At 26.3% G+C, this 12,927-nt stretch overlaps 1 protein-coding gene across 1 annotated transcript in view; it reads left to right on the forward strand.

Moving 5' to 3' along the window:
* LOC123300298 (metabotropic glutamate receptor 5-like) overlaps positions 1-6,558 on the forward strand; it is a 142,632-nt gene extending 136,074 nt beyond the window's left edge. The window contains exon 15 of the mRNA XM_044882851.1: positions 5,459-6,558. Within this exon, the coding sequence (XP_044738786.1) occupies positions 5,459-6,027 (569 nt within the window). The 3' untranslated portion in view covers positions 6,028-6,558. The remainder of the gene's footprint in view (positions 1-5,458) is intronic.
* Positions 6,559-12,927: the final 6,369 nt, after the last annotated feature.

A 12,927-nucleotide genomic window follows, 5' to 3' on the forward strand; every position in this document is an offset into this window, starting at 1 on the left:
TAATTTTTTATTCTGATTTATCAGGAGCTAATACTGAAATTATATGACAAAGTTTTTCTATTTTTGGTAGAAATGGTTTTTCTATTTTTGAAAAAGGAGACAGTACGGGTAAACAGTGATGTAATCGAACAAATGTTTCAAACAAAAGTTGTTTATTTATTTATAAGGAACATTTTTTACACAAACTTTTGTACTATCTCTAACGGTTTACAAGATGGGTCCTATGAATGAACAATTTAAGTCCAGAGCATGCTGTAAATTTCAGCTTTATATCTTTTTTCGTTTTTAAGTTTTCATGTCCAAAGATGGACGGAAAGACAGGCAGACTGACAACAGGAAATGAACTACTTATGTGATTTTATGAACACCTATACCAAAATTTTGTTCGTAGCATCAATATTTCTAGGCGTTACACACTTGCGACTAAATTTCGTATACCTTGATATAAAATCCTAGTTTTTTTTTTTAATTTTACAAAGTCTTCCACGAGTTAGTTTATTTTCATACTTGATTTAATTTTTTTTAGCTTAAAGCGTTTTTTTCCAAAGCAAGTATATTTTTTTTAATTGGCAAATGTGATATCTTTAAAAAAGAGAAACTTAATTAAATTGTCACGAATTTAAAAATATAAAACGCAGCTTCTTAGAACGAAAATTATTTAAATAATCAAGAATTTATAGATCTGACTTGAACAGCCATACCCATTATATAGGTTTTTCGAATCCTTATCGTATAAAACTTTTAAAATTACTACAAAATATTCCTTTGTTCAAAATATTTTAATCGTTCCACAAATAATCGCTTAAAATGTTCTCCTCGATAAATATTCGATAACAAATTTTCATTTTCATCATCCGATAGTTGCGTTAAATCGATAACATTTTCTGGTTGCGCACAAACTGCTGATAAAACTGCACATGTTGAATAAAAACCAAAAAATAATTTTTCATCGAAATCATTAATGAAATCATTCCAATCATAAATTTCTTCCAAATTAAAACTTAAATCTAAGAAATTTTCCGTTAATTTTTCATAATAAAATTTTAATAAAATATTTATATCATCTAAATTTTGTACACTTGTAAAGAAAAATTCATGTAAATCCAAAACCGGTGAATTAAAACGACTTTTTTGATAGTCAATCAATTTGGCATCAATTGGAATTGTTCCAGAATATTTAAATAAAATATTATTAATCCAAAAATCACCGTGATTTAAAACATTAAACTTGTTTGGATTATATTTAGAAACCTTTTTTAATCGATCCCATAAATTAATTTCTTTCATTTTCCCCCCAAAGTTACGATCATTATCCGTCCATTGGCAAACGATATCGGTTAAAGCCGAATATGCACTCTCACAAAATGATTTAACAATTGGTAAATCTAACATCGATTCCGTGTAAATCTCCGGTACGCTATTTCTCAACTTATACGAAGCACTATGTAATTTCGCTAAACATCCTAAGGCAATTTTACAATGATCCAAATTTAATTGGGTATGTCGATCAGTCATTCGATAACCAAATTCATTTAGATTATCCATAATTATAAATTTTTGTGATGAATCCAAAAAATATGCATTTGGGGCAGGAATTGATAACAATTTTTCAAGTTGTGTTTTAGTATTTTTATAAAATTCGATTTCTCGTTCAAAAAATTTCGTTTCTCGTACATATGTCTGACAATATTCACCGTCTGGTAAATCTTTTAGAACAAATGAACGTTTTCGAAGATGATTGTTATATTCGATATCGATTCGATATAATTTTCCACAATAGTTTTCTCCGTTTGGTAATAATAAACTAATCTGATATGAGTTAATTGTTAAAGTTTCTTCATCTTTTGTATTCAATGCTTTTTCAAGTATTAATTGCAGGAAATCTTTGTGTTGCCATTTTGATTGTGATTTGTCTGAAGAATGTTCATCTGTTGTTAACGATCGAACGTCTTTATTGTCCTGTGTTCGACTGATTGTTTCCGGTGATTGATGATTTATTGACATTGTTAATATTTGAATGCTAGAAGTAGAAAAAAAGTATAATAAATTTTAACTACTTTAAAAAATTACAATGTGTTCCAAAAATTATAATGTACGTTAAAGCTAAAGAATTTAGTTCCATATGTTCCTTAACGCACTTATTGTTCGGATTTGCTTTGATTTTTTTGCTGGTATGAATGATTGATTATGCACATGTTCAATTTTGTAAGATCATTTTTAGTTTTATTACGCTACATTTGTATTGTACGAATATAGGAAAAGAACACAGTTCCTACTGAGTGACCCACGACACCTCTCATTTTTTGTTTGTTTATTTGTTCGTTTAAACGCGTTAATCTCTGGAACTATCAGGCAGTTTCGAAAAATTATGTTTTTTAAATGGATGCTAAATATATTTAAGCATTTAAAGTTGAAATTTCTAAGCGAAGTAGACGGTTTGTATACAACAAGAATTCGAGAAGGTATGAAAAAATCAATAACGCAGTACGATTGGGAGCAAATATTCCCTTCAAAATGTAAGGAAGTAAATTATTAGTTCGCTTTAGGAGGTGTTAGCTTCATGGGTACAGATTTTAAAACTGTCCTTGCAGCCGCCAAGTTGCCTATAAATTTAATTAATAATATTATACGTAAACTCACAATGTAATCACATTCTAAATGAATTAAAATTCTTATCTTTAAGCTTTTAATTAGCTCACGACGTCTAATGATAAAATACTATTAAAAACTAATTTTTTACTATCAGACATTATTAAAATATGAGTAAAATATTTTTAAAGGTTTCCTATTCAAAAATCGTGAACCTCTAAATGGAAAATTCTTTGTCTTATTAAATTTCACTAAAATCATAGAAAATAATAATTTGGTTGTTCGAATTTATCAAATAAGTTTCGAAATATCTAAAAAAAAAATCAGGTCGTAAAAAGGGTTAATATCAAAGGACTTTATTTTTTACGAAGCATAGAAAGTATCTTAAGCTTTCTCTAAAAGGGTCCTGAAAATTACTCTCCAATTTTTGGCGAATTATCATAAACATAATGTCATTTCGATCTAATTTTCATACTATAATTTATGTACGGAACCATCAACGTATGAAAATTCATGCTAATTCGAATTTTTTTCTAAATTTTCATACCAGAGAAAAATTATTTAAAAATATGACTTTTATGGCTGATCACAGATTAAACCATAAATTAAGATACCAGTATAAAAGCTTCGAATCTTGAATAAGCTCGCTGTAACGGCTCTAATTGAAATACTTTACAACTATAGACATTTGGAGCGCAAAAAATTCAATCATATATAATATAAAATCGTACTTACAATTATTTCACACAAAGTAAAACAAACACACTACTGTGTGTTTAAAAAGTACAACACTCAAAAAATTAACATTGATCTGAACATACAAAGTTTATAAAAGCAATCGTGTATTTGAAAAACGTTTTTAACATTAAAATCACTCGAGAAATAAATTAAAATAACTAATTGAAGGTCATTATGTCCCACCACTGTAGTTTAAGTAACAATAAAATTGTAGATAAAACTGGTTTTTAACACACTGTAAAACAAATAAGTCAACAAGTACCCAAATGAAATTAATTCTAGGATTTTGAAACAATGATAATGGAAAAAAAAAGATTTTTGAAATTTTGTAATCAATTTTTTCTCAATATTTACTTAAGAATTAATTAATTGTTTAAATGTAATTCCAGTTTGTATTATTTTATCAGCAGTGAATGAACGATCACACAGAGCACACGCTTGACAAGTTGTCTTAAAATAAATATGAAACAATTTCTATAAAGTAAAATAAATATTGAATGAAATCATGTAATTACGACATATATTTGACTCTGAACAAGAAATAATATTTTTTCTCAGATATCCAATCAAAAACTGATAAATTATAGACGACTGACTACATAATTTGACGTTGTCATGGTCAGTTCCATTACTTTCGAGAATAATTCTAGCTTCATTTTTTTCCAAATGCTTTAAAATGGTTCGACTATTAGTCAACTAGGCAATTCGTATGACGTAAATGTAAAAAAATGATCTAAAAATATCGAAAAAGCGTCAAAAACCAAAGTTTTTTTATGTTTCCTCTTTGGAAAGCGCCGTAAGGTAATGTTTTTATTGTATAGACAGAATCTGTGATAAATTTTCTTCATGATGAAAGCTTTTTTGAAGGTACCGATTAATTTTTGTACAATTAACATTATTGTGAGTTCTTCCAAAAAGGTACTATGCTAAAAATCACAATTTTCAAATGAAATAATTCAAAATTTTCCCTCACAAGTGGTCCTAAAACTGTGTTTATTGTGATCAAAGGACTTTGAACTATTCTTTGATTGAAAGTCTACCTATAAAAAATTTTGAGCTTTAAAATCAATCATGAAATGTTTGTGAAGCATTTTACCATTGCATTCACCAATTTGTTAAAAAATGAAATTTTTTATGATTCGACACAGCACAGATACTCCTACAAAACATCCATATTACCAAAAACGTTTATTGGATAGATAGTGTAAAGTTTTAAAAAATGTATAATTTTTTTCGGTTCATTATTTATGTAATATATGCAATAGTTAAAACCAGCATGTAATAACTATTGCCTATATGAATTAAAAAATGAATAAATAAATATATACTGTAGGTTTTCAAGTGTTAAATTTAGGATTAAAATTTATAATTTTTTATTATTTGCAAAAAAAAAAAATGTTTAATACAATTTTATCTGCTCACAAAATATAGATAATAAAATTTATATTTAGTTTATAAAATATTAAATTATCGATTAATAATAATAATAATTTTCGAATGGCTACTATAATATCCAACAACAGCTAGAACACATTTCAATATTTTATGTATTTATCTAGTGATAATATTGTTTGTTCATTTTAGAAATATCATCATCATATTAATAATAGATGGATGTTTCAAAATTTTATGACGGATATTTTAAAAGCTATCATAAATGTAATGTAATGTATTCACAATGTTTGATATTCAATGAATCAAACATATTTTGTATTTTATATGTGAATATATATTGTTGCATTTCAACATTGTTACTATTACAGTTAAACCTGTTCGAAAAATCAATTATACATGAAAATATTCCGTAGTGTTATAGAAAGTAGAAAGTTTCGAAGTAGAAAGAAAGTTATAGCCATACACCGAATAGGATTTAAAACTTTCGAAACTACGTTTTTCAAACTGGTACGGTAATTCCATGCGTGACTGACACTACATTTGACCCAAAATGCGTTATATTTTGCGTCATATAATGAATACGTCATACATATTAGCGGTTTTAGTTTTAATTCAGTTTAAAGTGGTTGAATCCGCGCTTGATCAAAAGCCTATAATATTTTGGAAAACTTAGCCCCCCCCCCTTTAATAAAGATTCTATCAAATATTAAGATACATCATTTCTTAATTGTTTCAGAATTCGACGATCAAAGAAAACCAGAAAAACGTACATTATCATGTCAAACCGGCAACGAACTAATCCAATTTTTAATACAAGCTCATCTCTTATCATTAAAATCATCACCACCATTGTTACAACAACAACAACAATCATCATCACCAACAACAATGTCAATTAAACAGCAACAGATTGATAACACAAACAACAATGAAATTCAACAAATCAAATGGACTGAATTAAATGCACGTACATTAATGGATCCCGAATATACATCCATTATACGTTATCGAACAAATTCGAATTCGACAACGCCACGATTAATTTCACGACGTGCTGCGACACGCATCCGTGAAGAAAGCGCTTCAGATGCATCGTTAAGTGATAATGATAGCTGCCAATTAAAAAATATTACAATTAGTTTAGGTTCGATAACATCTGTACATAGTCATCATAATTACAGTACACAGGCGAAGCCGAGTGTGACAAGTAATGGGAAATGTTTACAAGAGAATTTAACACGTTCAATGACACCCATATCATGGACCAAAACTAATTTAGATTCACCGCCAAATAGTTTAGTGTAAAAAATAAAACATCGCGTTGATTAGACCCGTTAAAAAAACGTTATTCCGATTTTCCGGGGGGTTTCGTTGTAGAAAATGAAATTTTTCTGTTAATTTGAGTCTTTATTTATAGTGAATTGGTGAAAATAAAGTTTCGAAGCGAGGAGTTCTCTCAGGGGATGCATCATGCCCTGGGCGCTACCCACAAAGGACGCCAAATGATCCGCAGAAAGTAAGTTTGGCGTTAAGAAAGTATTGTGATCCAGGAGCGAATTAAGCTCGCTACGCCACTGCTTTGGGATAGTCCACCTTTGTCTTAATATCCTTGAAAAAAGATACAATCAAGCCAAAACTTTGCAAGCCTATGCAGGGCTCATATTATTATACCCAATTTTAATTTAGAATAGAATACTTTACAAAGTGTCTTCATTTTTGATTTAATTTTAAAAAAAGGGACAATTTTTGACGAGATTCATCAACATATTATACATGACTTATATTTTAGTAACCAGGATGTGTTAAAATAACAATACCAATAATAAATTTTAATCCTCTGACAAATCTTTTGTGGTGAGCTTTTACACATCTGTGACCACATTTTCGGGATTACATATGGTTTTGTTCACAAAATACAATAATGTTTAAATCCTAATAAACATGTTTATACATATAAAACTCAAACATTAAATTTGGACATTTTGTTAAACTAGTATTCAAAAATTTATCTGACAACAGGTTTCTTACGGTATTTTTGACATACATGTATGAAAATCGATTCTTATACGGAGTAAAGTTCAAAAATTCACAAATAGCATTTCCTTGATTTTCCAATAATTCCTTACGTGCCACTAAAGTTACAAATTTTTGGCTTGGAAACAAAGTGTTCAATTTTTAATACACACAAAAAGTTCATCAAAAAATATTTATCAATTCTATTTTCCCTGCTTGTCGAGAAAGTAACATATTCAATTCTTTAAAACGTGTTCAGAAATTTTATCCAATGTTGCTAATTTAATAATTTATTAATTTTTAGTTTTTGTATGAAAAAAGATTTTAAAGAATTTCAAGGACCATTTAAAATAGTATAGTTCCATGTTCTGGATGAAATAGTGCCAGAAATTTTTTATTCATAAATTATGTATATTGAAGCCAAATATATATTGCCAAATTTTCGTGGAATTATGGAACATGGATATTTAAAAATAAGTTAATAATTAATATATTAAAATAATAATAAAATTTGAAATGCTGGTCATTTTAAAAAAAACTTAAAAAGCAATTAAAAATTGTAGATAAATTTTTAGAATATTATATAATGTAAATATTTTAAAGAAAAAACAAAACGCACACATTTTAAACTCAAATATTTATATAAAACAATGAAATATCTAAGAATTCCCTAAAAATTCCTTAAAGAAAATTTATATAAATATTTAGGAAAACTGTTTTAGAACACGTTCGTTTTAGGGAGAAAATGTTTCGATCAGTAAAACAATATTTTACTACGAGTAGTGCTCTCTATATCTAAATACTTGAATTTATGTCGATAAGTAAGTGCTCTGATCGTAAATATTTACATTTCTAGAAGATCGTGATAGATATATTTAGATTTTAATATTAGAAAACAGAAAAATTGCACCAAATATATCAATTTTTTTGAAAAAGAAATTGACCTAAACGGGTATTTATTAATAGCCGAAAATAAACCGATTTAACACAGTTTTATTTGTTCGGGACGATTTATATCTCAAATTTGAGCTCAGGAATCCATCTCTGACTCGTATGAAGAACTATATAGCTGAGATACAAACCAATCATTTTATTTTTACCCGACTACAAAGAAAAGATTGTTTCCATTATCATAAAGCAAAAGGGAGGAATTATAAAATGTGTAATAATCGGTATTTTCTAGCTATTTTTTTTATTAATAAGAAAATAAATCATATTAAAAAATAAATATTGTAAATAAAAATAATTTAAATTAAAAAGAAAATATTTGATTTTAATGTTTTACAAAAAGAGAAATAATTATTGTATTATGTCTTCCTGTAGATGTAAAATTACTTTTCAACAAAATAAAAAATCATAAAAAAAATTAATAGATATATATAAATCATAGATTAGTTAATTGTTTAATTACCCTGTATCAACTTTTACTGAATTATTTTTTCAGCTAATATTGTGCAACAAACCAAAGATTTTATAGATAAATAAAGTTATGATTTTTTTAAAGGAAAATATTTCGTCAGTTTCTTGTTGTTTAAAATACAATTAATTAATTATGGCAAATCGAAAGGTTGATTCTCGGCCCATTATCGGCTCATTTTTTAAAATTATTTTTTTAAATAAAAATATTGTTAATTTACTTACCGTAGTTTTTTGCTAAAAATTTTTATCGAAATACTGGTAGATGCAGTAAAATTTAGAATAAAATATAACCAAATTATATCCAAATTTATGGCACAATCAAAGAAAATATTTCAAATGCAATGAATGCATTTTAAAGATCAAACAAGATTACAAAAAATATTTCTAAAACTACCAAAAAAATCCTGGAGTTTATAGGAATTTTATTGCTAGGGAAAAATTAATTTTCTTTTTTAAGACACCGAGAACAACAAATAATTATTTTTAATGAATTCGCTAAAATTTCGGTCATATTTTTGAGATTTAATGGTAAAATAATTTTCGTTGCTCACAGCTGCTTTCTACTTGAAAAATCCATGAGATTTGAAAAATTTGGTAAGTGGTAATGAATAATTAAATGTAAGGAATTAAAATTTTTTAATTTAATTTTTTTTTGGTGCAGTGTATTTAATATTTTGAAATATTTTCATACATAAAATAAAATGTGATTTTTTTTACAACAATTATTTATTTTTCTAAAATTAAAAATAAATAAAAATATTAATTTATTTTTAGTGTTGTTTTTTTACCCTACTTAATTATTAATATTAATAAATATAATTTATATATGTATAATAATATATATATATATAGATTTTTTAATTATCTAAATATTTAATTAAAACATCATATTAATATTAATTTTTTTCATAGACTGTAAGATGATAATACATTTGGGTCCCTCTTATTCTAGTTTCTACCTCGAAAAGTATTTCAGAAAAATAGGGCACCCAGAAGCTATCATCATTTTATGATCTTTTATTTTAACATTTTTTTATCTCATTGTGCCGATAAGTCTTTACTAAGGAATTTTCACTTATTTGAAATAATAAATATATAGAAAATGAAACTCTTCGACCATTTTTAATTACACTTTTTCATTTTTCTAAATAGTTTTTAACATCGAAAAATTCGTTTGGAAAAAAATTAAAATAGCAATTTTTTTAAATTTATTTTGTATGATCCTAGCCTAAAAAATAACTGCACAAATACTGCGAAAGTTTTTCATTGCCTATTTTAATTTTCTTTTCAATTTTACAATCATTTACAATTTCTTTTTTTTATTGATAGTAATTATTAGATCTTTACAAATGAAAATTTACACGAAAAAGCTAGGTATTTATTTTACAAATGATTAAATTTTTGAATGCAAGGTCACATACGCACGTTAAAAATTAAAACCATCTATATATGAACAATAATTATTTATCATCTAACTAAAATATCTCATTAAGACTAGGTGATATGGGCGCGGAGTTTCAAAACGACAGCGTCCTAGCCATCTAGTCTATAATATTTAATCACCCAAAATCGGTGCATTAGTTTTGTTCTTTTATACATAACAATATAGTCATACACATACATTCATTTAACAGAGGGGTTCTTTTCTAAGAATACTTAAATTTTATAAATACTGCTTTTAAGCGTTTGAAAGAAAATTCTAAGGAGAAATAAAAGTTAGGCCCATATATCTAAGAAAAAAGAATTGGCGAAGGTTCTAAACAATGTGAACGAAAACTAATGAATATAATTAAGGTTGGCATAAAAATAATCGATATTTATTCAAATATTTCACGATATTAAAATCATTTTCTGAATTGTTTCTCCAAAAGAAATTATTCAATTATGTAATTTGTAAAATATAGGCAATATAAATTACATAGTTGAATAACTTTTGTTGAGAAAACGATTTTGATTATGATTTTTGTGTGCAGGGTCCTTTTTTTAACGCTCAATATCTGTACATGCTAAAAATTATGAGATCTGTTAAATTTTATTTCATTTTAAAGGTTGCACGGTCTTTTAAAAATTGAGGAAATTTTTTAAACCATTTATTTGCCGCTGAGTATTTATTCTAATTTTTTTTTTTTTTTAAATATAATTTACATTTAATTTTTTTTGTTATATTTTAACTAATTTTTAGGACTAAAATAACATTTTTTAATAATTTATAGTTTTTTCAAAATATCATGTCTATTCATGCCTTTGTCGCTTCTTTATTTAGGTCCCATCATTAACATTTCGCTATTTTCTATCCGAAAAAAAAAAAATACAGCCACAAAAATTAGTTAATTCAAAAAAAAAAATTTTTGAGTAATTGGTAAAAAAATTTTAAAAAACTTTAAAATTTAGTTCGACATATTTCAAAAGATACCATTTTCAGGAGCATGAATAAACATGACACTATTTTAAAGTCACAACAGTTAGATTTACAAAATTTTGACCTAAAAAAAAATTAATTTTATTAAAAACAATTAAAAATTAATAATAAATAACACTTTTCTAAAATATCTAAAGTAATAAATAATATTTTTTAACAAATTTTTGAAGACATTCAGTAAATAATTCACAAAAAAGAAATGTGGATAAAAATATCGAAACGCCAAAAATTGATTCCAGAATTTCTAGAACTATGTTCCTTTTCCACGACTCATATCGTTCTTTTTTTTTAAAGTAAGATGAAATTAACAAAAGTTTAGATTATTTACATCTTGCTCAATTTTGAGAAAATTTTCGGCACTCGATGATTTCTATCCGAAAAGTAGAATAACTGAAAGACAATTTGAGTGTTCAAGCTGACCAGTTTTGGTTACCATGTGCTGGATTTATTTCAGAACACTCCGAAGATTCAAACAAATTTAATTTCGTTGAACATTAATGTCAATATAAACAAATTCTACTGTAGAAATGTAGTTTTTTTAGAGGCAGGATTCTAAATATTCCATTTTACACAAGTCAACATTATTTTTGTAATAACAATTTTTCCTAAAAAAATATCTATAAAATAAAAAATCGTAAATAAAAAATAAAAACTTTGCAATATTTGTTTCTATATAAATATAATTTTTTTTTTTTTAAATAATTAAATATATTTTATAGGTACTGTAGTTTAATGACTCCATTTTTTTTGCAAAATGATTTTTTAATGATATGTGAATTTTTTATTTATTTTTAAGTACACTAAAGGACATATTTTTCAATAATTAGTATAATAATTTTTTAACTAATTTTTGCACAATAAAGCGCCTTTTTTTAAAAATATTTTTACAATTTATTAATTAAATTTAGAGCAATAAACAGAAGATTTTAAAATCGATTATTAATCTTTTTTAGAAGCAAAAACAATAACAGTTCCTTTGCTTATTTCGTACTTCACAATCTCTCTCTGGCAAAAACAATTGTTTCAATAAACATAATTTTTCACCCACTGATTTGTACTTTAGTTCCGATAGTCTGGGCTAAAGTTCTCATCGATTTAGGTCTTGAAACTTGCAATGTTACTCTTTGATAAAATCGTGAATTACAATCGGACTAAATCAGTGACAAACTTTTCGATTTTTTTTAAATATATTTCTTATTACTCTAAATTTAAAGTTTTTTAAAACTTTTTAAAAACGTTTTTTAATATTAATCCTAAGAAAATTCGATCAATTCAAATACCGTTAAGACATCGGTTCATATTTTTTACGATCTCGATTTGTTAAGGAATTTCTATAAAGTATTTTACTGATCCCGTTCGAGTTTTGTTGTTAATGGGAGATTCTGGACTCCTCCGTAATAAATCCATGCACAGATCATGAAAGCAGTCAACGTTGCTATCGGTTTCGACAGAACCCGGAAGATTCTACGTCTCCAGAAGACATTCACGAAGTAATATCAGTATATGATTTAACAGGAGCTGAAAAAAAGTAACAACCTCTTTCCTCCAAGCCCAATAAGATCATCCTCTCGCAAAACAGGTCAACCCAGGAAACAGACCATGGCATATATCGTCCTACATTACCATGGTATATGTCTTCCAGAAAATGAGAGTGCCCCAATACTGATTCTTTGAAGAAATCGGCTTAAGCAAAATTTGAACTCGGCTGAAAATACTTAGGACTCATACTAGATGGTAAAGCGTAACTCGTCTCTTGCATAGTCGATAAAATACTAGAGTTATTCGAAAGACCATCGTGACAGAATATAAACGGTCCATATCGAAATTAGAATGAGATCGGCGAAAAAATATGAATCGATGCTTAGCATACCCAGATTCCAACGATAGCTACAAAAAAACTAAACTATAACTAAATTAATAATTCGAAATATTCATTTACATTCAGAAAATCCTATATCGAAAGAATTAATAAATTTAAAATAATTTCGATTCTTGAAAAAATCGAAATTCCTCAATAAAGTTTTAACATTTAATCAATATAAAACTACTTTTATAAGCTTTACATGATCCAATAAATAAAACGCGCGCTATTAGACATTTTACGTGATTAAAATTAAAACTTTCCGAGAAAATTTTAAAAATTGTGTATTTGTTATTTTGAATAATAAAATAACAATGATGTCTTATAACAATGACATGACACAGAAGATGACAATAATTAAAATGCTGAATCGAAGAATATATAGTAATTACGAAAAATGTAATTAATTTATATAGCATTTAATTTTTAAGGCTAATTAAAAATATTAATTTAAAATGTTGTTTCTGGCAAAAAAAAAAATTTAATTCTCACT

The sequence above is a fragment of the Chrysoperla carnea genome, chromosome 5 (genome assembly GCF_905475395.1).
Source record: "Chrysoperla carnea chromosome 5, inChrCarn1.1, whole genome shotgun sequence".
Lineage (NCBI taxonomy): Eukaryota > Metazoa > Arthropoda > Insecta > Neuroptera > Chrysopidae > Chrysoperla > Chrysoperla carnea.